The sequence below is a fragment of the Coenobita brevimanus genome, chromosome 110, assembly GCF_032717465.1.
Source record: "Coenobita brevimanus isolate Jiangsu-jjx chromosome 110, ASM3271746v2, whole genome shotgun sequence".
In the NCBI taxonomy this organism is placed as follows: domain Eukaryota; kingdom Metazoa; phylum Arthropoda; class Malacostraca; order Decapoda; family Coenobitidae; genus Coenobita; species Coenobita brevimanus.
Window position 1 is genome coordinate 22,940,035 of NC_137063.1, and position 22,145 is coordinate 22,962,179.

At 45.2% G+C, this 22,145-nt stretch overlaps 1 protein-coding gene across 2 annotated transcripts in view; it reads right to left on the reverse strand.

The window, feature by feature from the left end:
- LOC145417320 (putative protein FAM10A4) overlaps window positions 1-22,145 on the reverse strand; it is a 427,645-nt gene that overhangs the window by 400,120 nt on the left and 5,380 nt on the right. For both annotated transcript variants that reach the window (XM_080285999.1, XM_080285998.1), the window contains exon 2: window positions 2,912-3,032. In XM_080285999.1, the coding sequence (XP_080142125.1) occupies window positions 2,912-3,018 (107 nt within the window). In that variant the 5' untranslated portion in view covers window positions 3,019-3,032. The remainder of the gene's footprint in view (window positions 1-2,911; window positions 3,033-22,145) is intronic.

Sequence of the window (22,145 nt, forward strand, 5' to 3'; positions counted from 1 at the left end):
TCAACTGGCCACGAGTGTCATTACCCTTCATTTTCCACAACAGCCAGATCTGCCACATCCTATCCTTCAACCTTCCCTGGTCCCTCTTCCCTCCGTACCTCCTTGGATGGATTTGTTTGTGATCATCTTCCACTATCCCCTGTTGTCGTTCCTGAAGACAGCTGATGTGGTCTTGGCACAGCAGCTCTTTCTTAGCGTGGACTTTTCCTTTCATGGGGAAGCCATTAGAATTTAAACAGATGGGTCCCACTCCCCCTCATCATCCTTTGCCTCAGCAGCCAACTTTGAGGACCTTTCCTTATGCCAAACTTGGTCTTTCAATGGGCGGCATAGTGTCCTGACTGGAGAACTCCTAGTCATCCTCCATAGTTTGGACCTTCCTGCACCCCAAACTGGTGGTTTTATACCTACCATTCTCCTCTCTGTTTGTCCAATGACTCATGCCAGGCTAGTCCATACCATTTTGGAGCACCTCCTTCTCCTTGCCTCTCCCCTCCGGAGCTTTTGCCTTCAATGGAGCCTCCCAAATGTAGGTATCCATGGTAATGAAATTGCTGACACAGCAGCAAGGTAGGTAGGTGATATTCATGACTCCTGGTCCAGCCACATTCTCTACTCTCGCAAGAGATGTCAGCATGTACTGGAATACACACGTAGTGACTGACCCCCCTGCTGCCCACCTGTACTGACTCCTCTAAACATCCTAGGGCTTGCCATCCCTGTCGGGATGGTGTTGCCATCACCAGGTTGTGGTTGGGCCACAATGGCCTCAAAGTCACCTGTAGTGATTGGATATGACAAAGCACCCTTGATGCCAATGGTGTCACTGTGTTGAAGACACCGTAGAATATTTCACATTGTGGTGCCTGAGAGTCCAATCCCCCTGCACAAGCTTAAGAGACTGCCTGGCATCTCCAGGAGTTTTAAACCTGTCTCTTCAAATCCTACAGAGGTTGCAGCAACACACTATGTGGAACACGTCTGACTTCATCCATAAATCTAAGCAGCTCTCCCACATTTAATGTGAGGCCATAATCAGGTGGTATCAGAAAGGCACTGGGCCATTGTTTTGGCTGCATCCCTCAAACCCACAGGAAGAAGTTTGCTCAGTAGATTAAATCTTTTTCCCTTATTATGCCCTTGTCACCACTTTTTATTAGCCTTGCTATACCTATGTGTATATCTTGTACTTACAACATCATGTACTATATTTAGTGGGTTTAAACTGTTATGTAAGGGCAAATTTGGGCATGAGTTTGGGGCACTCTGCACCAACTGGTACGAATCCCATACGGTCTGTCTATTGGTTATCGTGCGTATGAGTCATCATCCACCTCGTTCAGTTGTCATAAAAACTTTGTAGTTACTTGTAGTGGAGTTTTATATATTAGATTTGTGGGCGAGCGGTTGTTATATTTGAGTAGCTTTGTAAGTAGATAATCTTCTTTCCCATTTGTCATGTAGTGACAGGAGAGGTAAAGAATAGTATGGGACTATTTTTATTTGTCTTGGAAATATTAACAAAGTCTCTCACACAGAGCGGAGTATAAAGTAGAGTCCCGCTAGCTATCTCTCTGTCTCGCTCTCTCTGTCTCTCTCTCAAGTTGCTAAGCCCTTCTCCCTGCGACCTGTCTGTTCTATGGCTAGCTTCTTTCTGCCCTCTCTTTCCTAAATTCTGGTGAAACAGGAGACGTATCACGTGTGTTCCTTGTGAGTAGAAAGTTCTAGAAGCCTGTGTGTGAGTATGTGTGTATGTGTGCGTATGGTCACTAAGGCTTTGTTCACCGGTGGATTGCTGACAACTAACTGCATCATCTCCTTACTGGCCACTTCGTAATCTGTCGTCAGCTTTCCTCAGTGTAATTTGCAAGATCATTTCCCATTCCCAGGCTTGCATAGAGCTGTCTATCTATCTATTTATCTATCTATCTATTATGATTTGTAATTATAACATGGAGTCCTAACACAGTATCATTTATGTGCAATAAACAAGGGATCTCTGCAATATGCACACACACACACACACACACACACACACACACACACACACACACACACACACACACACAGATTGGAGGGAGGGGGTGGAGTTCTAAGCTTATGAAAATAAAGTAAAACCTAAACATGACTGACTTCAATATACCAGAATTCGCTTTTATTGGACTCGAGGAGCCTAACGGACTAAATTCTTATATATCAGGAAAAGTCTGATAAAGCCAGCTGCATACTGCCTCACCTCAGTCCACCTTGGGCAGGGGGACGGTAGAGGATGAGGATATATGGGTAGGTTGTCGTGACCTCTTCCTGATGGGTGTTGGGTGGGCACTGGGTGGTTGTCGTGATCCTGATATCGGATGTTGGATGGGCCTTGGGTGATTGTCATAATCTTGATGATGGGCATTGGATGGGCATTGGAGTGGGTCAGGATCTTGAGGATGTAGACTGCTGGCTATGAGTTGGATAACAAGCAATGAAGGAACAGAGCTAAAGAAAAAAAAAATAAGATGGTGTGATCCAGACTAATGTCTGACATGTCGGAAAAAGTCCGGGTTAGCAGGGGGAAGTCCGTATGTTGTTTTTATTGGAATTTCTCTTTTTTCGGAATGGCTTGGACCCCAATTAGTCCATTACAGTGAGGTTTTACTGTATTCAGATTCAACAACCTGATGTTGTAAGATTATACAAATATTCTATAATGCTGTGTCAGCATTTTTTCACTTGGTGGTGGCTTTTCAAACTCCAGTGTTTCCTGCAACATACAAGTAGAGTTCCATAAAATAAGGATCCCTTCCTCAGGACCTCTCCTACTTTTATGCTATTATCTTCATATCTCTACCTCTTATCCACCCTATCTCGTAGTGAGAAACAGGGTTAGAATGATGACAATGATTAACAAAAACATCATCCTTACCTGAAGAATGCCAGCTGGGGTAGATGTAGAATCTTGGGGTTGGCACGGCATGCAGAAATGAAGGTCTGCAGCCGCTGAATATCCTCCACCTTCATAGAGTCCCCCATCCTGCCTCAGGTACCTACAATATACACCATCATTATTATTCTCATGCTCATCATTTCTGTTCTGTCAATATCAACTCAAGTAGCATGTGGTGAACAACTGGTCATTCTTCCCTCAAACAGTTACAGATCAAACCCCTAATATGCTTAGTTTTCATGGTACCTTCCCTGGTAAGACATATCTACAACAGCCAATCATGCTCAAATTAATTTAGGTCTGGTTAGGTTAGTTTAAATTTTACCTTGTCTATCTTACAGAACATGCCTGGTTCACACAGACTACAGTACAATACAGTACTTCACTGATGAACATCAAATCCTACATCCATCCATCATCCAATCCTACGTTGCCCCATGAGGGGCGTAGGAGCCCGGGGCTAGGCAGTTGGTCCTGACATTTAAGATGAGAGTGACCAGCCTCACTCACCCCTGAGTGGCATTACATGAACAACCAACCCCAACCACCCCTTGGATATAAACCTTCACCGGCTCAATCCGACTGGAGTGCAATAATTACCCACTAAACCACCAGGCGCCAAAATTTGGTTATATGATTGCCATCCAGCGTAGTCAATGGTTTCCTGGTGTACAGGAAACCATTTGGCTTGTCACTCAGTGTAGAGTCATCCACAGGCAGAAGGAAGAGGAAAAAAATTAAGGAAAGAAAGACACGAGAGGGAGTGTAAAGTCACCCATAGGCAGAAGGACAAAGGAAAGAATGAAGGAAAGAAAGACAGGAGAGGATGGAAGGAAAGAAGGATGGAGGAGAGTAGAGGGCAGGCACCCGAGAGCAGCACTACATTAAGTGAGTGGATGGTAAGTGCCCCTACCTAACACAAAATCCTACATCCCCTGAACTTAAAAAAATATCGCCTGAGAGCTTCAGTAAAATATATTGGAAAGAAAATGGAGTTCGTTTCATTTTAAAAGGCTCCAACATGCCTGCATGCGCCGGCCTTGGTCACCTAATGGCGGCTCTCCATGCTGCACGATCTATTGCAGCCTCCCTGTTCAGTCCCTTAACCCTGAGGTCACACTTAACCCCTTAAACGCGGATTGTCGCGTTTGCGACGCTCGCCAAAAAGGACATAAAGGCGGAGCATCGCATCTGCGATTCGAGTTAATTTTGAATAAACGCGGGCAAGGATGTTCCAGCTGGTATTGTCTATCAGTACCATCACTCTTTAGCTACAATTAGCATACTTTACCTTTGTACTACTGACCTTTGTACTTGTTCCCAAGTATCGCGTTTCCCCCCCCCCACCACCACGGCCCGGCCAGCCTGGCTGTGATACATGGCAGCGCTCTGACTGCTCAGAACTGTAAAACTGTGCTCTCCTCTCACAAGCAGTTTATGCTAATAGGAAACGCTTGTTTCCCCAGTTGTAACACTAGCTTTTTTTCGCTGGTTTGCCCCTGTTTAGCGTCAGTTTACCGCAGGCTTTCAAAGTGACATTATGGCGAGTTCTAGCTCTTCCAAGTCAGTGCGAGCGGCTAACAGGAACGAGAATAAAGTGACGCGCATAAGGCAGAATAAAAAGCGCGCCGCGGTGATCTTTTGGGAAGTAATATGATTGAAAATAATGTAGTATACATGTTTTTAGCTGTGAAAATGGAAATGTTTGTTGAGTGACGGGAAGACCGCTGCCGCGCTGCATGTCGGCCATACGCTCCGTTGATTTTAGCCTTATTTTCAGTGCTTATTGTACAAATACGGATTCCAAACTACCTGTACATTGTTCTATAAAGTTTACTGTGACAGAATGAGGCTGTGGTAGAGGGGAAACCGGGTTGCTGGAGGTGTGAAAGTGAAGATTTGGTTACCCAACTTTGCGCGTCTCCACAAGTACTTGGGTAGTCCACGAAGGCTCAACACCTGTCTCTGGAGAAAGCTGAATGTAAGTACTATCTGCCATACCAAGTATAATGTTTTAGGGTTAATCTCTGATTTTTGGCTAATATTTTCCTACAGGTACTCAGACCGCGATACAACCCCACCACCCGGGGGGGGTCGACTGTTCATGGACGCATTAGGGGTTAATGACCTCGTCCCATGTCTTTCTTGATCTACCCCTCATAACCTCACCCCCAATATTAACACTTCTCACCTTCCACACCCAATTATAATCCCCCATCCTTTCCACATGTCCAAACCATCTCAATCTACCTCTCCTCATCACAACATCAATGCACTCCAGTCCCATCCTACCTCTCAACTCTTCAATCGTAAACCCAGCCCCCCCAGACCTTGCACGCAAGGAAGAACTACACATCCACCTAATCCTTGTCAATTCTGTACGCCTGAGCCGGCGAATATCCTCCTCCTTTACTGCCCAGGTCTCACTACCATACAGCATTACACTCCTAACACATGTTGAATACAAAGACCCCTTAGCATGTAGGGAGAGTCCTCTCTATGTCAGGAGGGGCAAGAGCTCCCTGAACTTCTTCAACCACTTCTCACCCTAGCCACAGAGCTAGCTCCAGCCCCACCTCCAGCACACAACATGTCTCCCAAATAACAAAACTCTTCCACACACTCAAAGAGATTCACCAGCAAGTTCAATCCTTTCATGCTTGACAATCTTCACCTGCTCTCCCCGACATGCCGTACACATAAAATCAGCAGTATCTCGCAGTCTACCTCTGATACCACTACATCTCTTGTGCACCCATTTATCACACACACCACACAAGATGGAATTACTTCCCACGCCCTTGTGGCAAACTGCACATGGCCACTCTCCCTCGTCTTTGACAGTACCGCCACTAACCCTAGATATCATCACTTTTGTTTTATCTGCATTTACCCTTAAGCCTTTGTGCCCCACACCATCTCTCCACCTCCTAAACCTTTCCTCTGCCTCCCTTTCATTCTCTGCAATCAACACCAAATCATCAGCATACAACATCTCCTACTGGAGTCCGTTTCTAAAGACACGTAAGAGGGCTTCAAATACCATGATAAACAACATGGGACTCAAAACTGACCCCTGATGCACACCAACATTCATGGAAAACTCATCACTCAAACCTCCATTCACTCTTACCTGGGTGTGAGCACCCATATACATAGCCATAACCACCCTAACCAGCCACTCCTCCAAGCCAACCTTTCTCATTGCCCATTTCTCCACCTCTCTAGGGACTCTTATCAAAGGCCTTTTACAAATCAACAGAAACAAAATACAGATCCCTTCTCCTACCAATATATTTTTCCTGAAGCTGTCCAACAATGAATATGGCATCAGTGGTCCCCCTACTTGGCATAAACCCAAACTGCATCTCATCAATATTCACTCTTTCTCTAATCATACCTTCTAAAACTTTCTCCATTACCTTCATTATCTGATCTAAGAGCTTTATACCTCAATAATTTCCTCTTTCCAGGGCATCACCCTTCCCTTTAGACACATTTACAATTACACTCTTCAGCCAATCATCTGGGACAACACACTCATAAATAATCATATTTATCAGGTCAGTGACTAACCTCACTCCTATATCTCCTGAGGCCTTCAACATTTCGGCAGTCAACCCAGACACATCTGCTGCCTTCCCCACCTTCATCCTGCCTATTGCCTCACTCACAGTAGCAGCATCAATCAAAGGCCAAGGGCCAAACACTGGATCTGCTGGCTCCAAACCTTCCCTGTCCCAGTCAAACTCCTCATTCAACAACCAGCTATAATGCTCTCTCCATGCATCTTTAGTATCCTCACTGTTCACCACTACCCTTCCTTCATCATTCTTTACGCACTGCTCACCTATGATATCCCGATTATCCCTCTTCATCTGATTTGCCAACTTAAATATTATATTTTTCCTTTCCCTATGATTTAGGTTATCAAGTAAAGTCTCTGCGACTCAGACTTCGCCCTGTATACCTCTCTTCTAGCCCTATGCTTGGCAGCCAAGTATTCCTTCTTGCTACCACCCTTCTTCCATTCCTGGAAAAGCCTTCTTTTCTCCTTAACTGCAGCTTCTACACTCTCATCCCACAACCAAGTTCCTTTATATCTTGGTGGTCCTCTTGTCCAACTGCATTTTACATCAGTAACTCTCAAGAGACTGTTCTTGAGGGCTCTGTACTGTTCATTAACACCTCTGTCTACAGCTCCCTGTTCAGCCACCACTCTCCTCATCTCGCTATAGAAGGCATCCCATACTACTTGGTTTTTCAGCTTCCATATTTTCCTCCTAGGTACATAAGTCCTCTTTTTCATCACTCGTTCATTAAGCACCATATCACAAATCAATAGTTTGTGCTGCTGCACACACTCCTCACTTCCTATAACTTTAACATCCCTCACTAACCTCCTATCAGCCATCCTAACCTGAAAATAATCTATCTGACTGCTATTTCCCCCAGACTCATACGTAATTAACCTACTCTCTCTTTTCCTAAAATATGTGTTGCACACAATCATGTCTGTTGCCTCCCCAAACTCGAGTGTCCTTTCCCCTTCCGCATTCCTTATACCATACGCACATCCCCCATGTACTCCTTCATAACCTTGTGCTGCTTCACCTACATGACCATTTAAGTCCCCTCCCAAAACCACTATCTCGTCATCCTGCATACCACCTACTACACGAATTAAATCATCCCAAATCTATCTATATTTTTTTTTTCTTGATTTGGAGAAGGCTTGTGACCGTCCCTAGGGAGGTGGTGATGTTGGCAATGAGACAGCTTAGGATTGAGGAGTGGCTGGTAAGAGTGGTTATGGCTATGTATGAGGATGCTCATACCCATGTGAGAGTGAATGGAGATTTGAGTGATGAGTCTTCCATAAATGTTGGCATGTATCAGGGGTCAATCTTGAGCCCCTTACTGCATGTCATGGTGCTTGAAGCTCTCTCACTTGAATTCAGAAAAAGACTCCCATAGGAGATGTTGTATGCTGATAACCTGGTGCTGATTGTAGAGAATGTATGGGAGGATGAGAAAAGATTCAGGAAGTGGAGAGATGGACAGGGGAACAAGGGTCAGAGTATATGCTGATAAAACAACAGTGATGATATCTAGGGCTGGTGGCTGTATGCAGAGGGAGAGTGGCCCTGTGCAGTTTGCCACAAGGGTGTGGAAAATAACTCCATCTTAGGAAGTACTTGTGATAAATGGATGGCTAAGGGATGTACTGTAATGGCACTAGAGGTAGACTACAAGATAATGCTGATTTCGTGCACCAGTTGTCCAGGTAAAAGACGTGACCACGATGAAGGCAGTCTTCCATCATTGTCTTTACCATTGCTCCAGACAGTCCAATACTCCGATCTTCTATTATGTCTGTCTGTGCACCGGTGTACAAGACTATGTCTTGCACGTAACCAGTCCTACAGTCACACATAACAAAGATCTTGAACCCAAAACGGTGTCTTTTGCTGGGTATGTACTGCCGAAAGGAAATATTGCCTCTCCACAACACGAGACTCTCGTCTATGACAAGGTCTCTATAGGGATAAAATGAGGAACGGAATGTTTGCCTTAGGTGATCAAAAACCAACTTAATTCGCCTCATCTTATCTGTGTCATTTGCATTTGCAGGATCATCAGCATCGTAAAAGTGGAGGCGACTGAGAATTTGCTGAAAGCGACTTGGCCACCCCGTTTGGGATACATGGCGTCTGGCAATTAAAAAAAAAAAAAATGATTACGGCTCATGATTTAGCCAAATATTGGTGTCAGCATGATAGGGTCCCTTGTCCAGTATGCCGGAATTCTGTTTTTTCGTACAATACCCATCAAAAGTACGAGGGCAAAAAATAAAAACATTCCTGCAAGGGAGACAGGGTAATCATATTTGATGGAATGCCTGCTCCTTGTGCCCAGTCTTTCACTCTCACGGCGCTGGCTGCTAGCGAAACAGTTTGTTTGGTCCACTATTTTTTTCACAGAACCCTCACTGAAAAAAAGGTGGAAAAAATCCAGCATGGTGGAATTAGGGTGAATTCCTGGAGCAGTGCAGCCAGCGCGCCCCTGCTCAGTGAAGGGGTGAATGATGGGAGAAAAATCACTCCCATCCTCCCAATTCCATGTCACAAATCCCTCGTCCCCATCGTCCCCATCATCGCCTTCGTCTGGGTGAGGAGGAGATGCTGGTGGGGGAGGCTAGGGAGGAGGAGTGCGGAGGGCTTCCCCACTCTCACTCCTCTTCCCAAGGCCTTTACCCTTTCCCTTTCCCTTACCCTTACGGCCTTGTGGAACATTAGGAGGTTGTTGGGATGAAGTCTGGGAATATTGGGGAGCATAAGACGTGCTGGGGAGTGGTTCCTCCCCACCTTCCCCCTCCATCACAACACCATGTGACTCATCACGCACCCTCACTGCCCCACGTGATACGCCCCGCCGCCTCAAACCGCCATGGGAGAGCGATGACTCACTCCCGCCACTCTCACTTTCTATATTCGCCCCTGCACTTTCCATTTCACTCCCCACTCCCTCCACGTCACTTCCGCCCTCCTCAAACAAAAGATTAGGCCCATACCTGCTTGTACGACGTGGTGTGCACTCTGGGCGGCGATGGGTGATTATCTCTCGGCCGTACCACATGGCAGCACGTCCCAGGGCTCCATCCTCATCCTCGTCCTTGAAATCGGGCTCCACATCACGTTGGGGCTGCCAAGAGGATGTTGAACCTTGTTTTTGAGCAGGCTTGCCCTCTCTAGCAGCACGATAAGTCACACAGCGCCGCTTCCTGGGGGATGGGACCTCCTCATCACTGCTGCTGGTTTCCTCCTCCTCTGGTTGGACATAATCTTTATTTACAACCTCGTCGTCCAGTGGTGAATCACTGTCACCTGTGAAGGCATCCAGGGTGGCTTGGATTTTCTCCTCCAAGAGACCTCTATGCGCCATGTCTGACCAGGACCACTGCTAACAGGTGAGTGACCGAGCCGAGGGTGAGCACGGGTCGCGCGGGGTCGCCGGTTGTCCCCGCCTGGTGGCAGGTAGGGGAAGGTCGAGCGACAGTACGTACCAAAAATCAAGCACGAATTTTGAAAACTTGTGCAAATTATGCACCTTGCAATTGCGTGACGTACCAGTACATCGACGGGACTGGCAATTACATAATGTTGCAACGCAGTCATACGTTGATGAGACGCCTTGGGTTAAGCCCGTTATTGTTGGCCGTGCAAAGCAGCCTCTGTGTCTTCGTGGGGTGATGGATGTCCTTCCTGTCATTTGGTACTATTCCTTAAAGGCATGGTTCACTGCCCACATCTGCAAAGAGTGGTTCCACCGCCATTTCGTCAAGGAGGTCATCCATTACCAGACGGAGAAACTGGGAATCCCACGCGACCAGGTAAAGGCCCTCCTCCTCGACAATGCACCTGCTCACCCGTGCAACAAGGACTTGGTGGCTGAGAATGGCCGCATGAGGTGCATGTTTCTGCCACCTAATACTACTGCTCTCATCCAACCAATGGACCAAGGAGTGATCATGGCAACGAAGAGGCTGTACAGAAGGAAGTTCCTGGATGAGGTGATGGTTGTTCTCGAGGACGAGGACGAGCACAGGGAGGGACAAGACATGCAAGGCCAGCGGACTTTGGAAAACCTTCATCGCTATAACATCAAGTCTCCCATCTACAACTGCGCCAGTGCATGGAAGGAAGTCCCTGTCAAGACTCTAGAAAATGGTTGGTCTCGTCTGCTTCTCCGAACAGATGTGGAGCACGATTTCCTAGGTTTTGACGTGGATGACTTCCATGTACGTCTACGTGCGCATGGGGACGATGTTGATGTGGACGAAGTGCGTGAGTGGTTGGATGATGACAAGGGCGATCCTGGGTATCAGACCCTGTCTGATATCGAGATCGCATCTTCAGTTGCAGGTGTCAGTACCCAGACTGAAGATTCCGACGAGGATGGCAATGATGATGCGGACTCCTCTCAGCATGACACTACTCCAGCCATCCCCAAGCTGAGCGCACTCCGGGAACACGTAGAGTTCATTCTGGACTACCTGGAACACCCGGACTGCGACAGGGAGATGGGGCCCTTAGGACTTGTGGAGGAAGTGCGCACTTTCTGGCAGTGCATCATTAATTGTCAAAATCGTTCTTCAATCAACCATTCACAGCTTTTTCAGACCCGTGACCCCCGCTGTGCCCAGCCCTGGCTCCACTCCATTGCCTCCCCAAGACAGGCCCTCATCCTCCGAGCCACAGCCCAGCACATCAGGCACGGTGGAATCACCACTCAACGTGAGTTTGCACCTCTCTTCCGAGTCATCTGCAGTGGGTACTTCATCACCACGACCCATCGATGCACCCCTAGGCCACCTGCAACAGCTACTCTCAGACTCTGACAGTGATTAAATGGCTAGAACTTCTCCACTAGACCATACGGGAATTTACAGTGTTGTGCAGTGAAAAAAACAGTGCATAGTGTTAAGAAATTAGAATTCTGAGTGAAAAGACACTAATTTTATAGACTTTCAATGTAGCACTAATAAACTAGTTTGTGTTATGTTTAGAAAACGGATTTATGAGGGCAAACACTTTAAGTGCAGAGTGCAACACTTATTTCATTAAGGTACAATGGAGCGAATGAAGAAGTGAAGGAACGTTGTGGGGTAGATGTGGATGTGGTTGAAAAGATTAGGAGAAATACACTGAGGTGGTTTGGACATGTGGAGAGGATGGAGAATGAAAGACTGACTAAGAGGGTGTATGTAGGTGACGTGGAGGGAGGGAGAGGGAGGGGTAGACCGAGGATGAGGTGGAGGGATGGAGTTGAGAGGTATATGAGGGAGGGGGGGTGAGTTGGGGGGAGGGGAGTCAAATGGTGGGTGACAGAGTGACCTGGAGGCGTTTTGTCTGCGGCCACCCTTTGCGGGATTAGGGCGTCGGGCTATAGATAGATAGATAGATAGACAATGGAGCGCAAGTAAGACTAGAGTGCACAGTGTTAAGAGAATGGAATTTTGAGCGCAAATGACTAAGTTCAGTGCAAGACTTCATGTACAGTGTACTGCAGGTGCTTCAGAAACTCCTTCTTACTGTCAGAGTCTGAGAGGAAGCAGTTTATTCATCGAGATGGCCAGGGACTTGCTGTAAGTACCCAGAATGTTTCATATTGTACTGTATTTTCTATACACTCAACCCTCGGCTATCACGGGTTCCGCTATAGCGTATCTCGCTATCACGCCTATATAAAAAACTACCCAAATACCTTTATCACGCACTAAATGCCTGCTATCACGCACCGCAAATGTTCGAAAATTTCAAAAAGGCCAGGTTCCAGTGATCCACCCAGCCAACAAAAGCTTCACTCCGTGATTGGTCGTGTGACATCAGTGCCAGCCGAGCACTGATTGGCCGCCTGACCGAGTCTCCTGCCCGCCAAACCATTCAAGTGCGCGCCCTCAGACCGTGAACAGTGATAGCGAGAACAATAACCTTTTTTATGATATGACCATGGCCAACGTACCCCCTCTCCGTCCCCCTACCATCACCCAACATAATGCTGTGGCACCTGGCAGGGAAATAAAGAAGAGGAAGAACCTATGTTATGCAGATAAACTGGAAATGAGAAACTTATAGAGAATGGTGAGACCAAGCGAAGTGTGGAGAAGAAACATAACATCAATGAATCAACTGCGAGGGGTATTTATAAGAATCATGATCACATCATAAAACATGCTCATTTTTAGACTATTATATATTAATATGTGGTACAAAAAAGGTATCTTAGGGGTAAATATTGAGGTCATGGCACCAATTAGAATTATTACCATAAGTTCTTGAATTTGGCTATCACGGTTTTGGCTATAGCGCAGCCATAGCGGGACCAATTGGGAGTGATAGCCGAGGGTTGAGTGTACTTACCTCTAACACCTCATTTCACTCTTTTATGTCCCTTATTGGTGTGAACAGGGTCTTATGTGCTATGCATGTGCAGTAGGGAGGTGTTTTTCTGAGTTAGGCTAGGTTAGGGTCCATAACTACCAGTCCAGGAGCCAGGGACTTGTTGAAAGTACCCAGAATGTTTAATACTGTATTGTATAAACTCACCTCTAAAACCTCATTTTATGGTTCTTTTGCATTTATTTCAGTCTTTTATGCCCCTTATTGGTGTGATTTGGGTCTAAAAAGGTGCTATGCATGTCCAGAGGGAGTTGTATAGGTGTTTTTCTGAGTTAGGGTCCATAAGTACAAGTCCAGGAGGCTGGGGCCCACTATCCGGATGGGACCGCTTTCCGGACATGCCTTTGGCTCTATTACATCGGATAGTGGAGGGATTACTGTATGTGTATATATACATAAATATATATATAAATATATCATGGCAACGATATACTTATATATATATATATATATATATATATATATATATATATATATAAGTATATCTATATATATATGTATACTGTATATATATTTCTATAAAGTACAGTATGTACCCACAGTACGCGATCCTCATTGCATGCGAGGACCTATTTTTTTCCGAATTTTAGCGTATTTTTCAATAGTATGCAAATTGAACTTGTTGTAGGCGTGATGGCAGCAAAGAGTGGCCCAAATCCGGGGTTTACCCAGAGCACGTGACACTACCACCCCAAGAAGCGCCAACCACCAGTGATTGAGAGTGGAGACTTATCGATGATGGAGCTCAGCCGGGTACTGTGTGCCCTAGATAAATTCAAGGAAGAATTCAAGAACATCGAACACTGTCAGTTGCGAGTGGAGGAAGTGATGACTTCACTTTGAAGGGTTTATGAACGAAGTGAGTGCATTAGGTACTGAAAGCGTTGAAAGTGCTGGCGACGAGAGTGGTGTGTTGGGTGGTGTGACAGGTGGTGCGGGAGATGCACGCTAGGGTTCTGAGAAAATTCGCCATCAAGTCAAATCGCCGTCAGACAATAATTAACTTGTTTCTTCCTCGCTGTAGTTGCCTTTGAATACATATTCTAGCGTCACCCATAGCTGTCTTCATTAATGACAGTGAATAATCTTGTTATTGTTGTGATAGCAAACTGACTTGACATTCTCCCGAGACCCACACTAGGTGCCTCACCCTGCCTCGGATCCCTTTCTTACCTCCATTAAGCCTGTTGTCCTCTTGGGTTAAGGTGAGCAGCCATATTCTTGTTGGTTTAGTTAAGCCATATCCTTGTTGATTTAGTAAAGCCATAATCTTATTGGTTTACTTCATCCTACGTAATATGTCTTAGTTTCCCAATACAGTACAATACTAAGGTCTGAAAGGAGTCTCAAGGGTTACTGATGAAGGGGAGTGCCGCCCATTTGTAATTTTTCCCATAAGTTTATGTATTCACAGTAGGTGAATTCCTAGTAAGCGACCTCCTTTGCGGCCCATATACTTGTGAACTGTGGGTACCTACTCTATATGTATATATCTATCTATCTATCTATAGCCCGACGCCCTAATCCCGCAAAGGGTGGCTGCAGACAAAACGCCTCGAAGTCACTCTGTCACCCACCATTTGACTATCCTCCCCCCAACTCACCCCCCCCTCCCTCATATACCTCTCAACTCCATCCCTCCACCTCATCCTCGGTCTACCCCTCCCTCTCCCTCCCTCCACCTCACCTACATACACCCTCTTAGTCAGTCTTTCATTCTCCATTCTCTTCACATGTCCAAACTACCTCAGTTTATTTCTCCTAATCTTCTCAACCACATCCACATCCACCCCACAACATTCCTTCACTTCTTCATTCGTCAACCTGTCCCTCCAAGTCACTCCACATGCTCCTCTCAAGTAACTCATTTCCACTGCTCTCACTCTTGACTTGTTCCCCTCTTGCAAGGTCCACGCCTCGCTTCCATACGTCAGGGTAGGGATCACAATACTATCATGCAGTGACTTCTTAACTTCCATACTCACCTCCCTATTTCTCATCACTGCTTTCAGTGTACCAACAACCTTCCTTCCCTGCTGTACCCTTTCACGCACTTCATCCCCCAAAGTTCCATCCTTACTCATCACACAACCCAAGTACTTGAATGCACTCACATTCTCCATATCCTCACCATCCAACCTCACTGCACACTCTGTGACTTCATTCCTCTCAAACACCATAACTTTACTTTTGTTTACATTAACTTTCAGCTTCCTCCTCCTACACACTGTCCCAAATTCATTCACCAAACCTTGCAACTCCCATACATCTTCACTCAACAATGCTGTATCATCAGCAAACAGCAACACCGGAAGCTTCCAAATCTCACCCTCATTCATTAGAGCCACCCCCACATCCACTGCCCTACCCTGCACCTCCTTTACAACCCCATCCATGTACTGTATATATTAAACAGCCATGGAGACATCACACAACCCTGTTTCAGTCCCACATTGAGATCAAAGAACCCACTCAGCTCACCATCCACTCGCACCGCAGCACTAGCTCCCTCGTACATACTCTTCACAGCACTCAACAATGTAAATATATATATATATATATATATATCTATCTATCTATCTATCTATTGCCAGACGCCTCAATCCCGTTTGGGGTGGCCACAAACAAATCACCTCCAAATCGCCCTGTCCCCCGCCATTTCACTGCCCTGCTCCCAACTCACACCCCCCTCTCTCATATACCTCTCCACCCCATCCCTCCATCTCATCCTCGGCCTCCCCCTCCCTCTTCCCCCCTCCACCTCACTCACATACACTCTCTTCGTCAGTCTTTCACCCTCCATCCTCTCCACATGGCCAAACCACCTCAGTGTGTTCCTCATAATGCTTCTTATCACATCCACATCCACACCACAATTCTCCTTTATATCCTCATTCGTCAGCCGAAGAAGTGCTCTAAGCAGTATGGCATCAAGAAGCTGCCACCGTTGTCGTACAGTCAACGTTTGGTGCTCATTTGTCGTGTTGAGAAGGAAGAGAAGTTTGCAAGCCTGGTGAAAAAATTTGGGAGGAACAAGTCGACCATAAGGATGATCTACAAAACCAGGGAGAAACTGAGGAAGTGCGTCAAAGCTTACAGGACTGGACTCATTGACGGTCGGGTACGGTGCAGAGATAAGGCAGTAATTTGGACAGAAAGATGTCTGAAAATGTTTGTCCTGAGGCAGGCAAGGAAGAATATTCCAGTCGACGGCTCAGTCATCAGGGAGAAGGCTAAGAATTTTCACAAATTGGCAAGTTAGCGGCTCGGTATCAACCCCCCTAAGCCCTTCCATGTTAGCCATGGGTGGTTGTCTAACTTTCTGACAAGGAAGCACCTGAAAAATGTGCACACGACTGGAGAGAGAGCGTCTGCTGACGTGGTCGCAGCAGAGGACTTTCCAACCGTCCTCCAGGCAGTTTTGGAGGAGGGGGGTTATACAGCAGAAACTGTTTTCAACATACACGAGACTGGACTCCAGTGGAAAAAGCTGCCTAGCACCACATACATCCCACGTCAACACCAAAAAGCCCGGGGAAGGAAGCTCAACAAGGGGCACTACACAGTCATTTTTTGTACCAATGCCAAGGGAACATTCAAGATGAAGCCTTTTGTTATTAATAAGACAAGAAAACCCCACACCTTTCACAACCTCGAAGACATGGATCAGTCAAGGGTGTATTGGAATCAGCAGGCTAAGGCATGGGCTACAACGGGCTTAGTCGTGGACTGGTTTGACAGATTTGTTGAGGATGCGAAGGCTCATTGCAAGCGTGTTAAGGTGCCGTTCAAAGTGTTGCTGCTCATGGACAACGCTCCTGCTCACCCACAAGCCCTAACCTCATGTCACCCCAGCGTCAAAGTTATGTTCCTCCCACCCAACACCACCTCTCTTCTCCAGCCACTTGACCAGGAGATAATAGCGAATATGACGCTGTTTTACACACAGTTATTTTATCACCAGTTTACCTCAGCTGTCATCGACAATGAACCAGAGCGGCAGCTGCTGAGAGAGATCACGGCAGATAGCAGCGACAGTGGGACAGAGGTGGATGTTGTTGAGCCTGACTCCAGAGAAAGTCGGGAGATGTTGTCTGTGTACCAGTTCTGGAGGAAATTCAACATCAAGGACTCTATCGATGCACTACTAGAGGCCTGGGGCAAGCTTAATGTTGCAATGATTGCACGTGCCTGGCACTTTCTCCTTCCAAACCACACAAGTGACAACACGCCAACTCAGAGTGTAGAGGACAACGTACAGGCTGTTGTTCAACTGGCTCGGAATCTGCCAGGCTGTGGTGAAGTGTCATCTAGTGACATAATGGACGTGATTACTGAGAAGGTTGATGATGCTGAGGCTGTCGTGAAGGCTGTAATACAAGATGACAGGCACTTGGAAAGGCAGAATAATCGTGAAGTGAGTGAAGTGAATGAGCAGGAACCTTCTATGAAGGATCTCAGTGATTTGCTTGTTTACGTAGACTTGGCCAAGGAGATTGTGAAATCCACTGAACATGATGAGGGAAGGTGTAGTGAGAGTATTGGTTACCTAGAAAAAGCTGTGCGTTTTTACAAGGACTTGCATAATCGCAGAGTTAATGAGAAACATCAGGAACTCATCACCCATTATTTTGCCCAGGTAAGGGCAGAAGCTGAGCCTGAACCACAGCCTGGCCCTTCACACACTGAGGACGTGGATGACGTAGCATCTGTCATCTCTGAAGCAGACTCTGAGGGCTTCCTGAGGGAGGCTGAGGAGCTTGAAAAGGGAGAACAGCATGAGGGAGCACCCCCACCTCATGCTGAGAGGTTCTAAGTTCTTCCCAACACCACCCCACTTCATTCACTTAAGCAATATCGTCATAGGATTAGGGTGATATCCCTTAACATTGCTTATTTCAATCAAATACATGCACTGAATATTCCTAAATTTGTATGTTTGTGTATGATGGTGCCTAGATAGGTGTACGTAGGGTGCTTTGGGGGGTGGTTGGCCGAAGTCCACACCCTAATTAATTTTTCACATAAGAGTTATTATTTATAAACTGCAGATTTTGTAAACCGCGGCAGTGGTCCAGACCCAAATTGCCGCAATTTACGAGGATTGAGTGTATATACATACATACATACATATATATATATATATATATATATGTATTAGAGGGTCCAGACTTTCATTGCGCCGACTGTATATACATATATATATATATATATATATATATATATATATATAGTCGGCGCAATGAAAGTCTGGACCCTCTAATTCGCACCACATATTTGGTAGGGTCCAATAAATATTGTAGGAAAATTTCTGTGGTCGGTAGATTTTTTTCTGGTGGCTTCTAGCAACTTTACAGGCTTGCCACTACATGCTGTGAATTTATGAGATCAGTGCCTGCCTGACTTTGGATGGGAGAGCACGTCAGATTTTCTTGTCCTGCCTGGCCCTTGTTAATTTCAAAGCTCTCATTTTCACACCCTCCTTTGCCTTAGTGAATCATTGGAGATGGGTCCCAAGCCACTAACTGATGTAGAAAAAGCCCGAATTTTAACTATGAGAGAGGAAAATGTAAAAATTAAGGAGAGGCTTCAATGCAGCAGTACGGCTGGGGATCTTGAAGTCTTTCTGAAGTCGATGCTGTATGGTACTTTCAGACACATCTTTCAGCAATTCTGGGTACATATCTTTCAGTTGTCTAGCAGTCATACGTGGGTCTTTTATTACAGCTTGCTTCAGTAACATGTCTGTAGTTAATGATGTCTTCTTTTAGGTCCCAGCCTGTCTTTATGTTGGGGAATTGTGCTTTTTGGCAGGTGGCGGGCAGCAGCGAGAAGTGCCATAACGGTAGATTTTCCTCACCCAGTTCGAATACAAATATTATTAATTTTTACATTTTCCTCTCTCATAGTTAAAATTCGGGCTTTTTCTACATCAGTTAGTGGCTTGGGAACCATCTCCAATGATTTACTAAGGCAAAGGAGGGTGTGAAAACGAGAGCTTTGAAATTAAAAAAGGCCAGGCAGGACAAGAAAATCTGAAGTGCTTTCCCATCCAAAGTCAGGCAGGCACTGAGCTCATAAATTCACAGCATGTACTGGTAGGCCTGTACAGTTGATAGAAGCCACCAGAAAAAAATCCACCAACTACAGGAATTTTCCTACAATATTTCTTGGACCCTACCAAATATATGGTGCGAATTAGAGGGTCCAGACTTCCACTGCGCCGACTGTATATATATATATATATATATATATATATATATATATATATATATATATATATATATATATATATATATATACATACATACATGTAAAGTGTATATATACAGTAATACTTCCATATACTGTATGATACGCCTAGATGCAATACCCAAGCTTAACAATGGGGGTAGAAATAACATTATACCCCGCCTAACATCTTGTTTACATTTCTGCCTGGAATTGTGCTAAGTCTGTTCTTCGCTCTGCTAAAATAATTTCATCCGTAGCAAATGCTCTCAATTCTCCAACTCAAATTCTTCCCGCTCCTTCTGGTACTTTGCCAAAAACCTTTGTAACAACTTGACCTCATCATTCTTCCCTCCTCTTATCTACTCAGAGGGCTCTGCAGCTATTTCTTCTACTGATAAAGCAGATCTGTTTGCTCAGACTTTCTCCTCCAATTCCACCTTAGATGATTCCGGTGCTGTTCCTCCATCATTTCCCCCCTCTGACTTCCTCATGGCTGACATTAAAAATTTCTTCAGCTGATGTATTTTCTGCTATCACTGGCCTTAATACTAACAAGGCATATGGGCCTGATGGAGTCCCTCCTGCTGTCCTCAAGAACTGAGCTGTGCTTACACCTTGCCTAGGTAAACTTTTTGTCTCTCTCTTTCAACTTGTACCTTTCCTTCTTGCTGGAAGTTTGCTCTCATTCAGCCAGTCCCAAAGAAGGGTGACCATTCCCAACCCTCTAACTATCGTCCAACTGCTTTAACATCCTGTGTCTCAAAAGTTTTTGAGGCAATTCTTAACAGAAAAATTTTAAAGCATCTTTCCTATCACAAAATTCTTTCTGATTGTCAGTCTGGGTTCCCAGGACGCTCCACTGACGATCTTCTCACCTACTTTTCAGACTCCTGGTCATCCTGCTTTCAGGACTCTAGCGAAAGCTTTGCCATTGCACTTGAAATCTCAAAGGCTTTCAATCGAGTCTGGAGTAAATCTTCAATTTCCAAACTGCCCTCTTACAGTTTCTATCCTTCTATCTGTGCCTTTATCTATAGCTTCCTTTCTGGTCGTTCTATAGCAGCTGTTGTAGACGGCCATCATTCTTCTCCTAGATCTATCAACAGTGGTGTTCCTCAGGGCTCTGTCCTACCACCAACTCTCTTCCTTTAATTTATCAATGACCTAAGCTGTACATCTAACCCTATGCACTCGTATGCTGATGATTCCACCCTTCACCTTTCCATTTGGTTCCTGCAACGTCCATCTCAGCAGTTACTTCAACAAACAAGGGATAAGGCTATGGCACACCTAATTTCTGACTCTCTGACTGGGGTAAAAATAATCTTGTTATCTTTAATGCATCAAAAACTCAATTTTTACATCTATCAACCTGGCACAATCTTCCACAGGAGTACCCACTAATGTTTATTACCCCTTACCCGCGGGGCGTCACTTTCGTGACGCTTGGGAGCAAGGGATCATATCGCGGGGCGTCACTTTTGCGATTCTGTGTTATTTTGAATTCACCCGGGCTTTCAAGTGGTGGCTTGTATCATCTATCAGTACTGCCAATGTCCAACACTAGTCAGCACTCCTAATCTCATCTGTACTCCTATCCATTGTTGACAATTTAGCCATTTCTCCTCGTTCTTGACTCCCCTCCCTACCCCCCCCTCCATTACCCTATCCTCTCGCCTGCCCAGCCGTGCTATGCTAAGTAAATCTTCCCTGGAATTTTTCACTGATTTCATCCATTGAAATAAGCCCTATGCCCTATTCTTATACCGAATAATATATACAAGAAAGAAATAAGGTAAGTGAGAGTGCCATACACCTGGAATTGGCTAATTATCACCTGACAACACCTCACGTGCACTCGTTCGCTAATTTTTGCTGTTTATTTCCCCTTGAAATATGCCGTATAATCTATTTTCGTAATAAATATACATATAAGGAGGGAAGGGAGAAGCCTAAGTGATATTTACATTCACCTGGAACTACCTAATTTATAATGTATTGTCTAGATTTCCTGCCAATCATTTCACTGCTATATATTAGCTGCTGTCAAGAGGCTAACGTTGGCAGTAATGCATTTCCCTAGGTAGGCCACCACCCCAGCCCACCCTTATCAGTTCACTCTCATCTTCCAATGTGAAGGTACGTCTGTTTGCTCTTGCTAACTTCAGGCACTTTTCACCCCCATGCAAAGGGCCCTGTGTCCTTTACCCCCTACTAAACCTCGTGTGGAAAGAGGTAAAGGGCTGACAATTGATAAAAGAGTGACTACGATCTTTCTATTGAGTAAAACAGTGCAAGTGGAACTGTAAATAATGTGTAAACAGCAAGTGAAAGTAATGAATGTAAATATACGTGAACAGTGGAAAATAGTCTTATAAGTTACTTCAAGTGACAGTGCATAACACAGTGTAAAATAGAAATGTAAATAACATAAATAAAATAGAGAACGTAAACAGAAATGTAAATGAGTAGTATTATAAGAATACGAGTATATACCCTAGGAGTAATGAAAGCGAAAGTTTCACTCTAGCATGTATGAATACTATGAGTTATGAGAGTGAAGGTGAAAGTGACATTCACTCTCAATGCTAGTATACAGGACGAGAAAGTGAATGCTGCGTTTTTCATTCATTCATTGCCAGACGCCATGTATCCCAAACGGGGTGGCCAAGGGCTTAGAGTTAATTGTTTTACAGGGAGGGGCACTAATCCTCCTCCAACCCCACTTGACATGTAGGGAGAACCAGCCAACAGCATCTAGTGTTCCCAGGCGGTCACCCATCCAAGTACTAACCAGACCCAAAATGCTACGTATTTTACTGAAAGAAATTGAATCCCTACAGTGACAATAAACTAATACTACTGAAGGAAACTTATGGATAAAGACTGTAGATATATATAAGTGTTATATAGTAATAGAAATATAAAGTGTGAGGGGTTTTATGAATAATAAATGACAAAATACCAACAGCGAACTAGCGCAAGTGGGAAGATCATACGCGCTCGTAATTTTCATT